This window comes from Perna viridis, chromosome 8, assembly GCF_037379345.1.
Source record: "Perna viridis isolate PV_CMFRI_1.1 ecotype Kerala chromosome 8, ASM3737934v1, whole genome shotgun sequence".
Taxonomy (NCBI): domain Eukaryota; kingdom Metazoa; phylum Mollusca; class Bivalvia; order Mytilida; family Mytilidae; genus Perna; species Perna viridis.
This window is the reverse complement of record NC_142452.1, coordinates 40,779,062-40,801,418: the sequence shown is the minus strand read 5'-3', so window position 1 is coordinate 40,801,418 and position 22,357 is coordinate 40,779,062. Positions and strand designations below refer to the sequence as shown.

General features: G+C 31.9%; 2 protein-coding genes across 7 annotated transcripts; one reads left to right on the top strand and one right to left on the bottom strand.

Moving 5' to 3' along the window:
- Positions 1-813: 813 nt before the first annotated feature.
- Positions 814-7,467, bottom strand: LOC148610512 (uncharacterized). The gene is made up of 5 exons (XM_088595584.1): positions 7,307-7,467; positions 5,947-6,118; positions 4,510-4,586; positions 3,237-3,314; positions 814-2,881 (listed from the first exon to the last, which is right to left on the bottom strand). Exons 1-5 carry the CDS (start codon positions 7,410-7,412, stop codon positions 2,847-2,849), a joined length of 468 nt encoding a protein of 155 aa, XP_088451710.1. The 5' UTR covers positions 7,413-7,467; the 3' UTR covers positions 814-2,846.
- Positions 7,468-9,774: 2,307 nt separating this feature from the next.
- Positions 9,775-21,346, top strand: LOC148610511 (uncharacterized). 6 transcript variants are annotated; one of them, XM_088595582.1, is made up of 7 exons: positions 12,121-12,164; positions 13,417-13,559; positions 16,994-17,079; positions 17,575-17,746; positions 18,784-18,860; positions 19,505-19,582; positions 21,163-21,346. In XM_088595582.1, exons 3-7 carry the CDS (start codon positions 17,013-17,015, stop codon positions 21,303-21,305), a joined length of 537 nt encoding a protein of 178 aa, XP_088451708.1. In that variant the 5' UTR covers positions 12,121-12,164; positions 13,417-13,559; positions 16,994-17,012; the 3' UTR covers positions 21,306-21,346. The 6 variants fall into 6 exon arrangements, with proteins under 6 accessions (XP_088451709.1, XP_088451703.1, XP_088451708.1 ...); XM_088595581.1 differs by having other exon boundaries at positions 13,417-13,654; XM_088595580.1 differs by having other exon boundaries at positions 13,417-13,768.
- The last annotated feature ends 1,011 nt before the right edge of the window (positions 21,347-22,357 follow it).

The following is a 22,357-nucleotide window of genomic DNA, read 5'->3' as shown; positions in this document are numbered from 1 at the left end:
AAAAAAGTCATCCGGACTCCATTTGTAACTGAAGGCTTTGGCAGAATGAACTGGTACGAAAATTTTTTTTTTCTCTGTCTTACACATTTACATTTTCCTGAATCGAATAGTTAATAAAATGTTATGACCGGGGTAGATGACAGTAGAAACCATGACACGATTTACATATCAGTTATCATGGTGCAGATTGGTTCACATTAACGATTTATGAGTCGACAAAGAAAATATATTGTTGTAGTGATGATTATGTAGAAATGTAACATTGTTCAAGAATCCTGATTGTAATAACTGTACCACGAAACAAACACTTATCGTAGTTACAGCAAGCTCTGGCATAAATTATGAGTTGTAATATAGACAATCCACACCCAGACGCTGAGGGTGTCGCCACAATTCAAGAACGTTACGAAACGAGAAGTCGTCGACTTTGCCGTATAGTTTAGTATTATTGTTTTCCTGTCCGTCATTCTCTAAAAGTAGGTCATGGTTTTAGACATACTTCATAGTGCTTGTTGTTTCCTTCATCTGATTCTTCATGAGAAACATGCGATGCATAAAGTTTCCGGATCTAAGATTGTTTAATGACACATATGTATTGGAAGGGAAGTTTGAACTGTTAAGGTGTACCACCGAGTTAACTAAAAACGTATGATAAAAAAGAAGAGAAAAAGTACCCAATCCGTTACAGGAAAAACAATATTGTTTCTTCATGACACCCTCTCAACCAGAACATGACGAAATCAACGTCCACACAAATGAGGAAGAGGAACAATAATTCAAATTTTTAATTAAGGCGACTGAATAAAGTAAAAGTGACCATTGAAATTTTAATTAAGCATAGATAATTCACAACTTTGTCATATTTCCTACAAATATTTATTATTGTTAGGAAAATGACATATCAAATTTCAAATTACAAAAAGCATTACAAATGAACAAAAATGCTAAAACAAAGCTTATCAAAGGTCAATAGTGCTAGAACAAAGCCTTATCCATAATTAATTACATGTACGCTAAGAAAAAAAAACATTTTTTATATTCAATTTCGCCAGATTTTTTTTTTTTTTTTTGATAATCCATTTCGTTGGAACAAAGCGTTTTAAATAATCCATTTTGCTAGAACAAAGCTTTTTTTAAAACTCAACTTCATTTACACGAAGCTTTATTAATAAACACTTACGACAAACAATGTTTTCTATAGTCAGATGTACTAAACAACACCGCCAATTTTCATATACCAAATATAAATGTGTTATCAGGTATGACACGATAGAATAAAACATTGTCAATAGACAGATAAGCCGAAATAAAGACTTACTAGCAGCCAGCTACTCTAGAACAAGGCCCCTTTCATAGCAACGTTCGCTAAAACAATTGGTCTTCAAAAGCCTACTACATTTGAACAAAACAATATCAATATGGAAACGCAACAGAACAGCATTTCTTTTTACAATTTACAAGTCGCAGGTTACTCAAAGTTTCATCCATTTACACAGGCATCCCCATCATCGATAATTTCATCATCAATCAGACATGTGATTTGTCGATTATTTTCTCTTTTGCAACCAATCGGTTTTCTACATGGAATTGGGTGTTCAATATTTGGTAAATCCTCCAGGACACCTTCAATAACAAATTCAAATTGAATTATTAAAATCACTAAAAATCCAAACTAAATTCATAATTACAAAATAAGTGAACCTTACTTTCTGTCAATGAGATGCAAAACTTGTTATTTTCGTACTAAAATTACCGATTTTGATCAATATCAATTTGCATTAAAATAGAGATTTTAATCAAACAGAATGGATCAATTCAACCTATTTGTATCATCTCGGAAATCGTTTAAATCGAACTAATTATCATGTATTTGCATCAATATATCAAATACCCACTGAACAGTCTCAATTGTAATAATAGGATAATTAATCGGAAATAACAGGATAATTGATTTGAAAGAGTGAAAATAAAAAAAAAAATGATCATGAGTGCCGAAGAACGCCTAGATTTAACGAGTGTGTATAACTTGTTACGCGCATGGGCTGTATCTTCATGCACGCTTAACAGAAGAGATCATATTTTGGTTATTCACGATAACCAATCGATAATTCTTTTTTATATAGATTTCCTCCATTATTTGTTGCAAATTTTAACATAAATTTTAAATTTTGTGAATGGCGGATTGATATTCTAGTCGTGACGATTTGGTGGAAGTAATTCTGAGAGTGAAAATACAGAGTTTGTATAAGAATGTGAAATATCGATATTTTACACGGGGAACATTTGGTAAGTCATTGCTATCTAAATAAGAATTTGGTATATTGGTATATCAAGTATGTGTTTCAGAACTATTATCTTCTATATTGAAAGGTAAAAAAAACTTATTGTCATATTTGCAGCCTTTTAATTTTATTGTTCTTATCACTTAATTATTAACACAAAAGTGTTTACGTAGACATTTTGTGTCTTACTCAACCAACAAAAAAGTGTTGACATCGACATTTTCTGTCTAACTTAACCTAAAATTAGTTGACATAGCCATAAAATGTCTTCATATACCATACGAGAGTACTTGTTTATATACACTGTCAACCAGGACATTATAGCGCAGTATTCTGACTCTCCCACAAGTTGTACATTTGTGTATCCTTTTGTTTTATTATTATTATCATTATTATTATTATTGTTTGAATATTCAAGACCGTCAAATTTTCACTTTAAAGGTCCTACCCTGAAATATTGATAACAAACATTCTACGAAAGTTTCACGGTTTATAAGAAAGATTAACTAATAACGTAGTGGAGAGATACGTCGCAAATCTTCAGTGAGGCTCGACTGTGTTGAACTAAGCTTGTACTGTACTAATAGTCATACCTTCGGCTGTAAAATAATAAAAACGAACGTTATTATAGAGTTGATCATATCTAATCGAAAGTATATATTACAAGGACAAAACATGGAAAATAGACACACAAAACATTGAAAATGAATTAGCTGTTATAATACGTACAATGAAACTAAATTAAATGAGCAACTTGCACTCTACCAAAGACTGAGTGCATCGACTAAGAGCATCGGTAAGGTAAATCAATGCCTTTGCAATAACACATGTTTGCAAAATCAATGTTTATGTCACTGACATTGTAGATCCAATTTTATGATTAATTGCAATGATTATACCAAATGATAATACTGCCGATCTCTTTCAATAGCACCATTTATTTGCATTACATACTTGTAACAAATATTGGGCCAGTCATCTGGTTAAAATCACAAAGATCACAAAACATTGAACTGTCATATGAAGAGACCACTGAAAGAAAAAAATAAATATAAATTTGAATAAAAAATGAATGAAAAAGGATTAACACATAACATCACAATGTTCATTATAAGCATTTTCAGCGCTTTGGCTCTCCAGAGAGTGAATGAACGTCGTTAACGGCGATAATGGCGTTAGCAATACGATTTTATATTATTCTCCTGAAATATTCTTCTTGGATTAGTTATTCGTGATGATATCTTTTGAAAACACTACTTGCTCACAGAAACCACAAAAACCTATATGAATTTTTAGGTTAACAGAAACCGATGTCCCATGTGATTATGCCGTCTTAATTAAATAAAGTTAAACATATGCCAGATTAAAAATGTTTTTTTTTTTATCTAAACTTCTGTCCAATTGCATCTCTAATGCAAGAACAATCAAATGAATCATGACTTATGTGTGGCTTAGTTCTGTAAATAAAATTATATTAGTATGTTGCTTTTCCTAAATGAGTCACCAGTGCTTTATCTAACTTTTTTTTCAATTTCAGATAACTTGCCCGATAATAAAGATGGGAGTTTGAGCATAGATATAAAAACTTTCCTACATTGACATGCACTGCATAATCAATAAACTAAATTAATAATTCGTTGCTATATATGTTTTGCCGTTTTGGAGTCAGAATAATTTTATGTATTTGTGAAGGTAGCTATAAAAAACTAAGACATATTCCGTTCAATTTGAAAAAAAGTCGAAAAGTTTCGCCAGACGAAAAAGTGTGCTGGACAGACACTAAATTACAATCGATACTTGGATGTCGTGCAAAAAGATCAGTTACATTACATGTAATTGCTGAGAGCAAATTAGATATTTTGAAGTGTTTGGAATCTCTGACAAAAAGATGGATGAAATAATAACAAATAAACTCAAAAAAATTATTTTAGATGCAAACCAATTTCCCACTTCAAGGATTATGTTGGCGTTCCGGAGGACATTTAAGCATTACCTTGGATTTGGATATTAGCGGAAAATGAGTCACGCTTTGTCTCGTGTTTATTGAAGTGTAGTGTCCAAGGAGAATACCTGTCGATTTGAGTGGTCCTTTATACCCAAATGTATGACACGGTGCAGACTACAGCAAACAAATACAGTGCAAAAACGTATGATACCCTATAGTATCAATAATTAAAGTACTGTTGCCAAATAACTCTGATATACTACAATTACGTAGTTATCTTACCTTTAATCGCCTGGTAAAAGTACATCAAGGTATTACTGAGGACGTGTGCTTTTATGCATCCGTATAATCCGAATTCCCTAACGAAACACACGAAAAAATATACTTTATTTCAATTCATCAATAGGCAGATTACATACAGCCAAACAAATATTTGCGTTAAACGTTAGTTTACTAGAATAAATTCCGACGTCTTCTCAGAATCCCCTTTTGCAATTCAGTTATTAATTTACATTATCAAATCAATTCCTATATTTTTAAATACTTCAACATTTAGGACTTGTTTTTAATTGAAGAATTCATTTAAGAAAAATACCTTAAAAGGTAATTTTCAATTCTCCCCATGTCAAAACTCTATTTCAAAATGTCCACATTCCAAATTTCTTGCCACACATTCCATAAAATAGGTAGTTTTTTACAATACAAGTACATGTAATATTTTCATATAATTATAAATAGATTTAAATTACAGGCATATGTTTCAAACATGACAGAAATAATGTTACAATCATTAATTAATATGGCAAACTTAAGATACACATATTGATTAGTTATGCCAGAGCTTGCCGAAACTACGCAGACTTTTTGTATTGCACTAGAACTCTAACAAATAGGCTTCTGGAACAGGGTTATGTTGCTACAAGATTGAAGTCACTAATACAGAAGTATTATGGTCGTCATCATGAACTCGTGGATCAATATGGCGTATCCATCTGCACAAGAAAAACTGATTGATTCAACGGGTCATAGTTTTCCTCTCCTCGTTAGTCTACCCCGGAATTGACTTTTTATGAGCAACTTGGCGGGTGTTTCTAGAAAGAGAGAGGACGCTTACCATACCGGTGAACCTAGTCTATGCTCCCAGTTTTTAGCGAAGTCCGAAATGCTCATTTACTTTTGTTACTTTGTATGTATGACTTTAGTTAATTTATGTTCTTTGTTCTGCATGTCTGTTTTCGATGTCTGGTCTTTGTCCCTGGATTGCATCTTTTTGACTACCGCTATAACCTTTGTTCCCTTGATTACTCTTTCATAGTTTTTACATCGATCTCAAATTAACAATTACGTAACAGCAATTTCAATTTCGTTATTCTTTCACGGAATATTAGTACAATGAAGCAGAAGTATTTCATATATTTAGATAAAACAAAACCGGATACACAAACAAGACAACATAGTAAAAAAATATCAAACAACGTTCAAACGAAATATTACAATACCCCGTAAACTGGGATTGACTCAGGTGTCAGGAAAAAGGATGAACAACTATTTATTTTGGCAAGTCACTCAACTGCGCGTCAAAGGTTCATTTTGTATAAGGAGATGTATGTCTTTGACATATTAAAATTTCTGAAATGAGAACGATAATCGTAGTACAAGGCTATAACTGGAACTCTTAGATAACAATACTAAACCAAATATATAAGTATATACACCTACTGATATATGAAAAATGACCCTCGATGTTCAATACAGTAGGACCAGGTGAACTGCTTTCCAGTCGGCAATGATTGATTGACAAAAATAGCCTGCCCGCTCTTGTATATAAACCAAACGGTATTGTTTCCGGAATACCACGGAAGATTTCTCCATTTGCAAGGCCATTTGCATCCTACAGCACGTAATGCGTATATTGATTCAAATATGAATGTAAGAATTAATAATAACTTATAAGATATTGTTTAAATTTTATAAAACAGTGTTGTGTTTTTGAACGGTGTCAATAGTAATAAACAGAAAGCTTTGAATGCGTGAATGTTCAATTTTTTCCCAATGAGTCTTTGATTTTAAAATGCGCATCAGAGATAAATATGTTAAAACATTACTGCTCTATCGTTTTGTCAGTAAAATAGGCACAACCTCACGAAAAAGCTAACAATATATTTACTTTTGTAATGTATAAAAAATTATCCTACCGATTTTTCCTATGATGCTGGAGGAAAATTTTAGACGTTTTTTTTTTTTTTTCAGTTGCATATTGTATATAAATTTTGTAGCGTCTCTAATGTCTTAAACCAAAAAAATGCACTCTTACTAGTGAGACAAAAATTGTGTCACGCTCTCTTAAAATACATTTATCTTAAATTTGTTACTTGTTCATACATGTTTTAAAATCAAACATGCATTTACAATTTCGTTAATCGTGAAAAAAAATATCGATTCTTACAAAAAAGAACAAACAAAGCCAATCATTGACCTCAAGTTTGTTTTCCGTTTCAATGGGTATCAGAAACAAACATTTACTACAGTTACAAATGTATGTTCATACAGTACTTGAACCGATCCGTGCAACTAAAAACTAACGATTTATCATTTTTACGACATGCCGTATAAAATTCAAACACTGCCAATGGTAGAGTGATTCATGGTGAAGACAACTCCAACCAAACAAAAAATACTTTTTCAGCCTACATTTGCTATACTTTCAGATAACGATAATCATTTCTTCACTCAGACCTGCCCTTTTTAGAAAATTATATATTCATCTCCAACTAAAATCAACCACATGAAACCAAAACAAGAACAAAAACTCTTGCAAAGTGCCATTTTCATGTACAATCAGTATAATTTTTACCTTAAAAGCGCAACAACCTAATGAAAATTAAGGCTTGTTATGTAAACTGTTACTGTTTCTGATCAAGAAATATAACGGACTTCGGTGGGTTTTCCCCATGCATAAATAACCTTCTGTCTGATTTAACAAAGAATGCTACCTAATTCAAAAGATAGTTTTATATTTGTTAGAATTCATCCATACAAAGTTAAACTGTACATGCTGGCAACCAAAAACAACTCTTACCTTCATTTGCATTGGAATTATTACTTTTACTTTCACTTGTTGGCAGATAAAACACCATCAGAGTCGTTAGTGGCAAACAGTATAACATGGTAGTCAACAGATACATTATAGCTTATTTTGAAAACCTGAACCTAGATATAAAATCTAAATTGATCCCCAGTGTTTCAATACATATTTATATAGTTGTATTGTAACAGTTTGTGCCAAAGAATAAAAAAAGAGTTTTGCACTCTAGCTAGTAAATAATAAAATGATCGTTTGAATCATATAATCATTACGTTGCTAATTATTGTGTAGATTTTTACCACTTAAAATGCAAACGAAATTGTATAATGTTATTTACTATTGCACAAAGACATGTATTACTGTTCGTTATTTGTGATGTACAAAAACTCATAATTCATTACAATACCCTAACATTATATTGTTCTTATTATTATCATTAAGTTTAAAATTTTTGTCATTTATATCATTACAAGTAAAAGTGCAATATACTTCCATTATTGCTCTTTCCGTAAATTCTGAAAAAAAATACAGAGATGGTCCGATTGTTGATTTTACATATATTACAATTTATTCATCAAAATAACATGGCGGACAATGACATCGTTTTCTTTGAATTTCAGCAGATGGTCGAAACGCTATAAAAAGGACAAACATAATACAATTGAATAATTGACAATTGCAATTTGAATGTTTTATGAATTAGCAGATAGTATAACCAATCGTAAACTATACAAGAAAGGGCTTTTGTACACGATGATTTTTCTAACATTGTCGAACTTGAAACAAATTATTCGGATATTTACAATGTAGGTTAACTGATAATAATTAGTTCTTCAACACAAAACATTAAAAAAAAACTGATGAGCATATAATTATTTAAACCATGTTTTCAGACTAAATACATTCGAGAAATGAAAACGATTCATTCCATTTTACATCAGCTCAATACAATACGCAAATGAGTTTCAGTTTTAGTTTAGTATAATTTTGATATGTAAGAAAGTTGTCATTGATCACCACATTTAGAGTTTTACAGTCTTTGATACACATTTTCTCTAATGCAAGACATTCATATGACCGAATAGTAGCTCTTATTAACTAGATATTATACAAATTTGTAAATATGTTCTTGATCAATTCTTGCCTAATCCTTGTATGTTGGTTGTAACAAATCGATCTTATCATAAAATCTTCAATCGCAATGTTTTACTGAAGGAATGTCATGCTACAAAACACATTATAACAATTCTTATCTGCTGTAAGCGATGTTTAGTGACGTGGAAATTGTTTTCAGAGATATGCAAAACGAAATTTTATATTTGAAATATGGCATACTGTTTTAAATGTTTACAAAATGCTGGAATTTTTAATCTCAGTTTCCGCTATATAGATGACGTATTATCTTTAAACAATTCTAATTTTGGGAATTTTATACATCGCATCTACCCCCAACCAAAAAAAATGATATAAAGGATACTACAGACACTGCCAAGGCAGCCTCATATCTTGACCTACACTTAGGAATCAATTGTACAGGAAAACTATTGTCCAAACTTTACGACAAACGTGATGATTTTTCATTCAAACGTGATGACTTTTCATTCAAACTTTTCAACTTTCCTTACATCAGTGGCAACACCCTTTCAGCACCTGCGTATGGAGTGTTCATATCACAACTCACACATTATGTTGGAGCTTGCCGAGACTACGCAGACATTTTGTATCACGCTAGACTTCTAACAAATAGGCTTCCGGAGCAGGGATACGTTGATACAAGATTGAAGTCATCACTACAAAAGTTTTATGGCCGTCATCATGAACTCGTGGATCATTACGGTGTATCCATCTGCGCCATGAAATCAAATTTGTTCAACGTGTCATAGTTTTCCTTTCCTCTTTCGTCTACCCCGGACTTGACTTTTTATTAGTAACTCGGCGGATATTTCTTGAAAAGCAGAGGACGCTTATCAAACCGGTGCACCTGGTCCATGCTCCCAGTTTTTTAGTGGAGATCGAGTTGCTCATTTGCTTTTGTTACTTTGTATGTATGATTTTAGTTACTTTATGTTCTTTGTTGTGAATGTCTGTTTTCCATCTCTGGTATTTGTCCCTGGATTACATTCTTTTGATTACCGCTATAACCTTGGTTCCCTTGATTACTCTTGAAGTAGAAAGAAAATCGTAGTAGTAATGACATTTTTTTTCAGACAATATTTTATGGATAAATAAAACTTATTCAAATCCTCACCTCACTAAAAACAAACACGATGTCAACTTTACATATACCTTTATAATTTGTGTATTAGTTTGAAAAGCCTATATTAATCTTCAAATATTATCTTCACAGATGTCATTATAATTTTTTTGGAAGTCATTTATTTTAGTTTGTATTTTTCTGCAATTGTTATGAATAAAAGAATATTGATCTTATTCGATGAGTAATACGTATTGCAGCTGTAGCATTGTGCTTACAAAAATAATGCATATTACATCATATTTAAGAAGAATAGCGTGGTAATTGATTTTGAGTTAACGTGCAACAAATTTATAGTTGGACGTCAGATGTTATAGTGAATTATTGTCTTTTATCTACCATTACCATAGATTTCTCCAGCAAAGGGTGTAGAAGAAGATATCAAAACGTAAGCAAAGCGAATTTGAATTATTACAAATGGTAAAATCGTTTCTTGGGAGGAAAAACTTTTTTTTTATTTCATAGAACGTTTACTGAAAATTACAAGCAAGCAAAATATGGAGACAAACGTATACACCTTTAACATACGATCGATATATAGCACATGTTTATCACCAAAAGTAAAAGGTATGTCATTAAAAGAAAATATCAATCTCACTTGTATACATACTAAACCCTCTGTACAGTTTGAGAAATATCAACAGGAAATTATAAACAGTCTGAATGTGTTGGTTTTTCTTTCGTTTTAAAATCTTATTTTGATTTCTACTATAAGCGCAGAAATCACATTGACAGACTTTGCATACTTCAATTGTTTACTGGAAATAAAAAAAGTGTCATTAATTCAAGGTTAAGATTATATTAGAAGCATTGCAATGCCATCGAAAATGGAGATAACTCAAATTTCTCCTATCATAATATTGTTACTTTGAACTTGCATCCACTGATACTTCAAAGCTTAACAACTGTCAATGTGTTTTCAATAGACTATAAACTATGCGCCATATTCGTGTGAATTGTCAATGCATCTCTCTTCATTTTTTGATCTTCAAAAAGTCTTGTATGTAGTCATTGGCTCGTTTTTAAATACATTTCGAGAAATAAAACCAGCCGTTGTTGAATAATGCCTAGAAAATAATTTTCGCCGGATAACTTTAATGTTACAACATTTAGTATAAAAATATAAAAGAAGGAGATGAAGTCATGCATGCTAAACGCATACATGTATACATATTGTAATTAAAAAAGAACAGTTGTCCAAAATCGACAGATAGTCAGTTGTATGGAAGTCGTGATGGCATTAATTAGTGACCATCATTGATCGTCCAAATTATTTTGTATACGAGGTAGGACCCAACCGTTTTTACATGTTCCTGCCACCAGAAATCTATCAACCACTTATGACTGTTCGGGTAAAAATAAGCATTATTCGCTCAACAAAACCAGACATCAAAAACGAAAGTAATTTAATGTGAAATAAAAGATGCACAATGCAAAAGCAAATATGAACAATGAATCAAGGCAGAAAAAAAAGACGTCAATAATCAAGAGAAAATTAAAGGAAGGAGTAAACAAGGGAACCAAAATTGTATTAGTAATCGAAAGAATGTATTCCAGGGACTTAGACAAGTGGTCCTTTCACAGAAAATCGTGTAAAATTAGTCGTAAGTTATGACGTCACAATACTATGATCTACTATGACGTCATAACTTACGACTAATTTTACATTTATGATTTGTTGTGAAAAGGACCATAGGCTTGGGAAATAAACAAGCACAACAAAGAACATGAGGTTACCAACATATTACAACAAAGTTAGTGTGCAACTCCGACTTCACTAAAAACTTGGAGCATGATTCAGGTGCACCAGTATGATAAGCGGTCACTGCTTTTCTAAGAACACCTGCCGTGTGGCAGTTAAGTAAAATAAAGTCCAGGTTAGAAGGAAGAGGGATGCAAAGCTATTACACATTGAACACATCAGTTATCATTGTGCAGATGGATACATTGCAAAGATAAAAAAAAGTAAAAACAAATACGCCAGGGCTCTAAAGAGGATACAAATGAAAACATGAACCATTCAATTTAAAATATCAGACAACAATAGTTTTAACTAATGCAATAAAAACTGAATTCCAAAAGAAAAAAAAACAAAAAAAAAAAAAAAAACAAATAAAAAAAAAACAACCAACAAAATCTAAATAGACGTTACAAATATGATAAATGAACAAAGATGTCTTACAAAATACAAAACCTGACGTAAAAGGGAACACCAATGTCTCCCAGAATCTAAACTTTCTAAGGCAGTGCTTGCTTGGATCTCCCCGGAAACTCAGGGGTTATATTCATTTGGTAGTTTACGTTCTTTAAAGCAATATAAAATTAAAAGAAATCATTTGAAACAATCGTTTTCTAATATCTTACTTCCTACATTACGTGAGGTGTAACATCTTACAATAAGCAACACTTTGTTATTAGTAAATTCGTCAAATTCGAATTAAATAACTGGCAACATTTTGTTGTCTTATCATCTTCTAATTATGTTTACTTGAAATCAATACTTCATTATATTATACGATTCAAAATATTATTGTATATATTGTTATATTTACATATGTGTTCATGTCAGACAGTGTAGATTGCTAGGACAATGGCAATGTGAGTATCTTAATTTGTCTTTCAATTTATAATAATGATTTTCAATCACATTCGTCTTCCGGTTTTATCATTCACCACAAACTACAGTGGTTTAAATGGGAAGAAGAGAGAAAACTAAAGTTAAAACTCTGAAAGAGTAATCAAGGGAACCAAGGTTATAGCGGTAATCAAAAGAATGTTATCCAGGGACAAAGACCAGACATGGAAAACAGACATAAAGAACAAAGAACATAAAGTAATTAAAATCATACATACAAAGTAACAAAAGCAAATGAGCAACTCGGGCTCCACTAAAAACTGGGAGCATAGACTAGGTGCACCGATAGGGTAAGCGTCCTCTGCTTTTCTAGAAACACCCGCCGAGTAGCTCATGGAATTTCGTCCGAGGTTTACAATCCTGGAAAGAAAAACTATGACCCGTTGAATAAATCAGTTTTCATAGTGCAGATGGATACACCATAACGATCCACGAGTTCATGATGACGACCATGAAACTTATGAAGTGATGACTTCAATCTGGTTGAAACATAATCCTGTTTCAGGTGCTAAAGGGATGTTATCACAGATGAAAGGAAAGTTGACAATTCTGAATGAAAAGTCATCACGTTTGTCGTAAAGTTTGGTCAATAGTTTTCCTTTACCATCGATTTCTAAGTGTAGTTCAAGATATGAGGCTGACTTCATAGTGTCTGTAATATCCTTTATCTTCTCTTTTAAGTCCTTTGGGATAGATGCGATGTATCAAATCCCCGAAATTAGGATTGTTTAAAAATAATACGTTATCTATATAGCGGAAACTGAAATTAAAGAATCTAGACAAACGATATTATTTCTTTCGGATCAGATCAGCTATAAAGTCAGCCTCAAAATAGTGATGGAATATGTCGCCAAGTATAGGAGCACAATTCGTTCCCATTGGAATGCCGACCGTTTGTTGAAAAATACTGAACAAATATGTTTTCAATTAAAAATTCCAGCATTTTATAAATATTCTCCTCTGCATATATGGAAGATGATTTGGATTTTTTTCTTACAAAATATGAGTAATCTCTACCACGAACTATATATTCGTATCTAGGTGCACCATCCTTTTTTGGAAAAACAACGATGTATAATGTTTTTTAAAACGGGATTTTAACTGAGTATGTGGAAAAGAAGTATACAGTGTTGAAAAATCATAGTTCTTAATGCTACTATATTCATATAATAGTCTTGAAATGACTGTCTCTAAACGATCTTTCGAATTTTTCAGGATCTACATTGAATTAATACCAGTACGGGAGTAACAAGTGGTGTGGTAGTTTTGGAAGAGGTTTGGTGGTACTTGTTGCAGATCCAGCTATGCATCCTGTTTGTATGGATTTTTGTTCAGTTTAAGAATCCAGTACATAAACGGTAAATCACAATCATCATCCTTGGTAGAGTGACAGTGACCAAAAGAGGATAGCACAGATTTGTGGTTTTCCAAAATCACTTCTTTGGAGACTGTGGTAGCAGTATAGGTCTTATCACTGCTATTATTTTCTTCGTCTACCTCTGATAATAAACATCGGTCGTAAAACGTTTTGCAGAAAAAAAAATGTTGTTTTGGGCTTTGTCTGCTGGTACGACAATATATTTTTCAGGTATTATAGATAATGTTTTGCTACATCAGAAATTAATATGCAGATTTAATATGACTTGGCAATATGAGCACCACCAAACAATGAAATCAGTCAAAACATTGTTAATTTAACTATCTTCCTAGTGTACGCATATATTGATCTAAACAACAAGCCATAAATATGATCTTTCATTAGAAAAATCTTTCATTAGGATTAAGTACTGTTAATATAGAAATATCAGTTTAACTAATATGAAATTAAGCTATACATAAAATGACTGAGCTATTTGTACTCAAAATAAAAAAATGATTTAGTTGATAATTCACCGTTATGTTGTTAAATTCTTTCAGTATCAACCAATCAAATAATGGGATTCCTTCGAAAACAAACAACTTACTTATGGGAGAATATATTATAATTAAACAATCACTCACTGCTGACATCACTTCCTGAAACTTCTCTTCAACCTTTCATTCTTTTACAGAGATTATACATATGTAGAGTGTCATTGGCGTTATGTGCCTTTGAAATTAAGATATATTTCGATGATTTGTAATCTCTATTTCCTGTAGGTTGTATTGCCCTTTAAAGGCCAACTTTCATTTCAAGGCTTATTCATTATTATAGAAAGCTGATTGTTGGTAAAATTTAAAATAGATATTACAATCCGCTGAAGTTTGTGTATCGTAAATCGGCCTTGACCCCCTTTTTTATATAACGGTTATCTCAATATCAAATTTTCTTTATTTGTTATAACATTCAGAATAACTTACTGTATACTTGTTTAATTGCCGAACATATAATTTAGAACATGTAGAATTATAATCTGCATTTTGATCCATATGTCATATAATAAAATTAAATCACTAAAAAGACCGATTATAAAGATTGATCAATGGGCACGTCTGGTTGTTTTCTATTCAGAATATTAAAGCACTATACAAACAAAAGCACAAATCTGCTTTTTTTAGGGAAAAAAACTTCAAAGAGCGATAAAAAATCACTATATTCTGCCTAACTCTCATTAATAAGTAGTATCCAGAAAAGTACGCCTGTCTTATTGCGTATAATCAAACCGCTTGTACAAAGACACAATTTCGATAAACACGGTCTATGCGTTAAAGATGAAGTTGATAGGATTTCCCATTAAATCACGTAACATGTGAAGCAAATGTCTTCTGTTTCTAAATATACGACAATATGACGTTCAATCCTCACATAATGTAATAGACATTTGCTGTTCATTTGATAAAATTAAAATCGTTCATTTTTACATACATGTAAGTTTTATCCATTTGATCGTATGATTAGTAAATATGTACTTGTGTAATACATGTATAACTCTGTCTTCTAATATTTAGTCTACAGATTTATTAGATATAATATTACACGACAAACGAGACGGCAAACCATTTTGTCGATACCATTGGAGATCTTGACATTTTTATAAGAAATCGAAGAAAGAAGAAGACTCACTATACTATAAATCAAACACCATGTATTTTTATCTTATTTTGTCAATTTTGGATTTTTCTAAAGTCATCTCTTCAAAAGTTTTACCGACGACTACACGTTAAATTTGTTAAACAATATTGTGTAGTTTCACATTATTGATTTTAGATCAATTATACATCATGTGAAGAACTCCATTTGTGCTTTAAACTGGGCATGACGCCTAACCCAACAGTGCACCAGTGCACTGAGACTATTTTCATCGTCTTTCAGTAGAGTCCGAGTTTATTGGGTTTTTTAATCTATATCCCAGTTTCCTTGGAAATTATTGAGGTATTATACGTTAGGAATGATGTTTTGTATGTATTAGAGTATCTCTTTTTTAAGTTATGATATATTTAAAAAAAATAATATAATAATAAACCAAGCAAAGGATTTTGTAAACTAATTTGCTAACAAAATTGACTTTTTTGACACAAAATTGAATTTTGTCTCAGAAAATGAGTTTCGTCAACACTTCTTTCCATTTCAATATTCATTTATGTTTGCATTTACAGGATGAATTTTCGATTTCCAAGATAATAAATAGCTGGAACTTACAGTTAACTGACATTTAATTTCTAAAAGCAGCGAATGATATCATTGCTGTCGTAGTTTATTTACACTTTTTTTTATAGTAGATTAATACCAGATGCAATCAAACTTGAATACAACACTTGATGATGACTAAACCAGCCTCATGACCTTCGATTTCAGTATATACTTTCGAAAAAAAGAAAAGCACCTCGAAATATTTTAATCTGTTCAATTCACTAAAAATAAATTGTAGTTTTGATAAATGTGTAGTCATAAATTTTTTATATTATCAATAAAAGGATAAAAAAAAACATTCATGTGTAACCTTTAAGTTAGTCGCGGTTTCTGCCAGCACGCGAAACTTGCTGTCCATGCCACGTTTAATATGCAACATTTTGGTATTTAACATTAAGCAACATGCCAGCCAAAATCGTACTAATTCGCCTGTAAAATGCAGGAATACGATAAAGGAGGAAATCAAAGAACCTTTGCTACCATATCACCAGGGCAGTTAAGACATATCTTGAAAACGAAAGTGTTAATAATCTTCCATAGTCTGAAAAGGGCCCTGACCTCAACCTTGTGGGTCGGTTTAGTAGAAATGTGCAGTATACTGTACATATTTAAGACAGCTAGAGGCACCTTCGCACCGCGCTGAGTAACGTTTTCAAATTAAGAGTACCAAATTAAACACCTTACTGGTAGTATGCAGCGAAACGCTGCAGCTGTAATCCATGCAAATGGTGGATACACCAGATATTAAAATTGTTGTTACTGATATTTCTTGTATGGATCATAATGAAAAATGAAAAGGTGTTTTAGTACAAAAAAACTGTCCCTTATTCGTTTTAAGATTCAAAAATAATACCACATGATCTTGTAATTGTCTTACTGTTTTCTAGTGCCTAACAATGAATTTTTACTAACATTATACACATTAAAAATGAACAGGATCAGTATTTTAATCCAAACATTCTTGTTTATTAAACACTAGACTTAAACTCAGAGGTGGTTAAAATTTCCAGGTAAATAGACTTAAATCCTGCTATTTGACTGAACGTTACTTGAAAAAAATTGTAAAGCACATTATTCATCCGTAATGAACGATTGACGCCTATGTTTTAACCTATTAGTGTCGTGAAATGTTTTGTATGGATGATTTCTTTAATAATATCATCATTTTTTTTTCTTTGTCAGTACAAGATTCAAAGACAAAATGTACATCAGTTACTGTTTTTTGATTACCTTTTGTTTGTTTGTTGGATATTATTCAGACAATTCTGGTAAGATTGACTTGGATGTTAATGTACAGCTTGTTTCCTGACGATTTAGTGATAAATATTGGTACATAATTGATTATAGCTCGCTTTGTTTCTTTTGCTTTAGACATGTTAGGTTCCTTTATAAAACAAGGAGATATTTGAGTAAGTTTTACGTTGGTGTTTTCTATCAAAACAACGGAAAATGCAACATTCTTTTTGTTGCACAGTGAAAAACTATAGAAACCGACTCCTGAATCATCCAGAATCCTATCTAAACCGACTCCTGAATCATCCAAAATCCTATCTAAACCGAATCCTGAATCATCCAAAATCCTGTCTAAACCGAATCCTGACTATTGGAAATCCCACCCGTATCCGATCTACCACAAAAAAGGAAAATGTCTACATACTAGCACTTTATGATTTCAATCGATTGATACCATGTTTAAACTTACAATTATATTAATTTATCAATATTCCAAAGCAAATGCTTTGCAATGGATACTATTTTTTTAGAAGGCTCCTGGCCATGCATATTTAGAAATAAGATATGGCATGTTGGGAAAGATAGTTTTTGGTTTATCTATAAAGACGGATCAGGAATATGGAGTAATCTTAGTCAACCAAAGGGCTTTCAGACTACTACTTCTGAGTGTGTGGAACGTCGGGGTTCATTTTTCATAGTAAAGTAGGCACATTTTATCTTTACATTGCATATGACAGAGACATAAAGCAATGATACTGAAGTGCCAGAAGGGGAAATATAAAAGTAATCAAGGAAACCAAGGTTATAGCGGTAATTAAAAGAATATAATCCAGGGACAAAGACCAGATATGGAAACAAACATACACAGCAAAGAACATAAAGTAACTAAAATAATACATACAAAGTAACAAAAACAAATAAGCAACTCTGACTGACCTCACAGTGTCTGTAGTATCTCCTTTATTTCAAATTCTTTGGGGGTAGATGCGATGTATCAGTGGGCAAATCACATTCAAAAAGACATAAATTGACAGAATTAAACAACAAAAATATTCAAACAAATAAAGAAACCACACACACACACACACACACACCAGATAATCAAGAAAATTACGAATTAAACACAACACATGTTTGAATTCTTTTTTACGGCTTGACTAGACATCGATCTTTCATTTTACTTTTTGTCTGGATCAAAACCAGTGATACATGTAGTATCACTTTATTACGATGATAAGGATGTTACTTCAACAAAATTTTAGGTTAATTTTCACAAGGTAGACATAGGGTAAGGGATACACCTCTTACAAATCATTGGATAGTATTAAGCATCAACATAAATTCTGATTTCATTCTATTGCGAAAGAAAGCTTGATAGGTTTTGGTGAAATTGAATATGATACAAACACGAATATCTCTTGCCCTACCTGCTTTAAAAAAAAATATTTAATTATTGCACAATAATGAAAATTATTTCAAATATTCAAACATATCAGTTATTTTCAAATTGCGTGATATAAATTAATACACTTTTTTAAAAATCACTGTATGTTAGTGAAATTATAATGAGTTATTAATATCAACGATTCGTGTTTGATAAACGAAACGATTAAATAGGGAAGTTATATTGTTTACTAATACGTATAAAATCCTGATGTCATGATACATTTGTATACGGTCACCTTATTTATTGCAATTTATTATTATTATTTTTTTTTATTTTTTACTTTTTTTGCAAGGGAATATGGAGAATATTATTGCATGAAAGTAGAAATAATTGATAGAAACTCATACTATGGTTACCTTTCAGAAACACGTATGTATTGGTTTAGCATTTTGTAACAATACACCGTATAAGAATTGTCAATGTGTCAAACAAAACCAAATAGATAAGTTACAAAATTGTAGGTACATTAAATCTACCCCCGGGAGGAATTATTTCTTTTCTAAAATGACAAATACGGTCATTTTTGTGACGAAACTTTCCCTAGGCGTAGCCAAAATATCGGCTTTTCCGTTTAACCTCCCCCTATGGAAATTGGATTAAATGTGTATATTTGTCATCGTTTGTGTTAAATGTGTGTATTTATTTGATTGATTTCAATTAGATAACTTCTCAGCCGTTACATCATCGCGTAAACTTTTTTTTATAAATGAATGTTTTGTCCCGAAGCGACAATGAAAGAAATGGGACAGTGCTCAGGCGCTAAAGGTGGGATTGTACCGAATTATACTGTTTGACGATATGAAGACGTCATATTGGAATTAAAAGTTATCTACATGAACGTTCAATATCTCATAGTTATCAAAAGACAAGTACAAACAGAGCAAGCCACTGTCATAATTATTATTTCGCATTAAGTTCGTTCTAAATCAGAACAAGGTCGTCGTTCTTATCAGTGTTTAGTTTGTTTATTATTTTTAATCGAGCTAATGACATTTTAATTTATTAAATTGTAGAAAAATTATCCTATATATCCAGTCAGTTTTGTAATCTCTGCAACGTTAAAGATATGGTTGGACCACTTTTTTCATCATGTAAGTTAAAATAATAATATTGATCAATTAATTCTTTGAAAAATACAAAACTAATTCATGCAATAATTATTATAAAATATGTATTGATTTTAAGATAACGGGAATGGATTATATAGTTGCTATCATATTGAACTATGTGCTTTTATATAAATCGTAGTAGTACGTGGACTGATAACACCCTCGTGCACCCTCACACATCTACCAAACTATGCTTCAAGGTACCCCTATACGTCCCATCGTTTTGTCGCCAAGAAATACAATGAAGCATTTATTTATTTATGTTTTTTGTCTACTTTTTATACTTCGTTGAAGCAAAAATCAATTTTTATTTTTTAACAATTTAACATTATTTCACCTAAATTGACTAGTATATGCTGACGTCTGCAATACCTTGACTCATAAGACAGATAAGATACTACTTAGACGTGATTGAATATCCAAACACTTCTTTGAGACACGGTACTTTAAACAAACGAGCAAATACCAGTGATATGGAAGATAATATAAAATTCCGAAAATTCCCTTTTTCATGAAAACTCATTATTGCCAAATAAAAACAGACAAAAACGGGCCTGAAATGAGCAGGTATATTGAATACATCGATAATTAAAACACTAGTATTCAACAAGTTTTTATATCGATTATATAACAACAAATATAGCGATTGCGCTTATGTTAAGGTACTTTTCCCATGGCATTTATTAACCAGATTGCACTTGGACAGGTTTGAATATATATTACTTGGGCTCATCACAAAGCTAAGACATTGAAATAGTAAGGAAGGGAACCAAGGTTATAGCGGTAATCAACAGAATGTAATCCAGGGACAAAGACCAGACATGAAAAAAGACATAAACAACAAAGAACATAAAGTAACTAAAATCATACATAAAAAGTAAAAAAAGCAAACGAGCAACTCGGACTCCACCAAAGACAGGGATCATGGACCAGGTGCACCGGTAGGGTAAGCGTCATCTGCTTTTCTGGAAACACCCGCCGAGTTGCTCATAAAAAGGTCAAGTCCGGCGTAGACGGAAGAGGAAAGGAAAACTATGACACTTTGAACAAATCAGTTTTCATGCCACAGGTGGATACACCGTAACGATCCACGAGTTCATGATGACGACCATATAATTTTTGTGGTGATGCCTTCAATCTTGTAGCAACTTAACCGTGCTCCAGAAGCCTATTTGTTAGAAGTCTAGCGCGATACAAAAAGTCTGCGTAGTTTTGGCAATCTCTGGCATAACGTATGAGTTGTGATAAGAACTCTCCATACGCAGGAGCCGAAGGGATGCTACAACAGATGAAAGAAAAGTTGACAATTCTGAATGAAAAGTCATCACGTTTGTCGTAAAGTTTGGTCAATAGTTTTCCTTTATCATCGATTTCTAAGTGTAGGTCAAGATATGAGGCTGACTTAACAGTGTTTATAGTATCCTTTATCTCAAGTTCTTTTGGGTAGATGCGATGTATCAAATCCCCATAATAAGGCTTGTTAAAAGATAATACGTCATCTATAAAACGTAAGCTGAGATATATTTAAACAAGACAACCAATCTATGCATTAACGTTTTCAGGGATTCAATTGCGAGTGCCTAAAAATATAATTCGGCCAGTTTCGTGTACTATACCACCAGGATGTCCTGTACATGGTAAACACCAGGTCAATTGTCCTCTTTATGAAAAAGGTATTGATGACTTTCAAAATTGTACAAAATGATTATGACACAGAAAAGATGATCAATAAACAAATCAAAGGAATATGCCGTTGTGCTTAATTAAGTAAATAAGACGATTATTTATTTATCTAGATTCATAAAATAGATTATGATTATAAGTAATTATTCGTGAAATGAAAAACAAACAACAAAACAAAACCAAACAAACAAACAAAAGAAAACAAATGTTAAAAAAGACAATATCTGTACGAATACTTGGCAACTGTAGAAATGCAATGATCATTTTCACAATGACAGGAATAAGGCACCGAATTGATCACCCTGTGTTGTTATGCTTATATAAAATAAAGAAAAAGATGATAGTATAGCAAAGAAATTTTTTTCCAAGAAATCAAGTAAACGTTCCTTTCACAAAACTGTTCATCGCAGTTTCCAATTCTATAGCAAACCTTCAAAAGCTGAGCAGATGGTGGTTGCAGCATGTACTAAATAACTTGAATTAGATTACGAAAAAAGAGGATTCGTCGGGTGTTGCACGAAAAAAAGAATAGTAGGAAGTCTCCTATAGCACAAACGTTATAAATTGAAATAACCTTCTTTTGCGACACCGAACTGTAAAGTTAAAGAGATGTAGAGATGTAAACGTTTTTTTAGGCTATTTGATATCGTGTTTTAAATATCTTAAAATTAAATCAGGAAAATTGAAAAAAAATATAATGAGAGCTCATACCATTCACTAATACAATTCAACAAAGGTCCGTTGAATTAAGAAACAGCATTCTTTTTGTTGTTGTTCGAATGGAAAGGTAATAATATACTTACCAAACGTACAAAATTTAGGCAAAAGTAAAAGGTATAAGTCCAAAGGCAAATCAGTAAAAACAATTGGCAATATCAGTGTAAAACAGGAAACGTAATGGTCATGGCTTGGTACAGGTATGTGACAATATAAAAGATTGGGAAACCAGATCTTTCAAGCGCGCTTGCTTTGCACTTGCGTTACGGATTATAATTATTATTATTATTATTATTATTATTATTATTATTATTATTATTTTGTATTTTTTCAACACAAATAATTGGTAAAATCAGA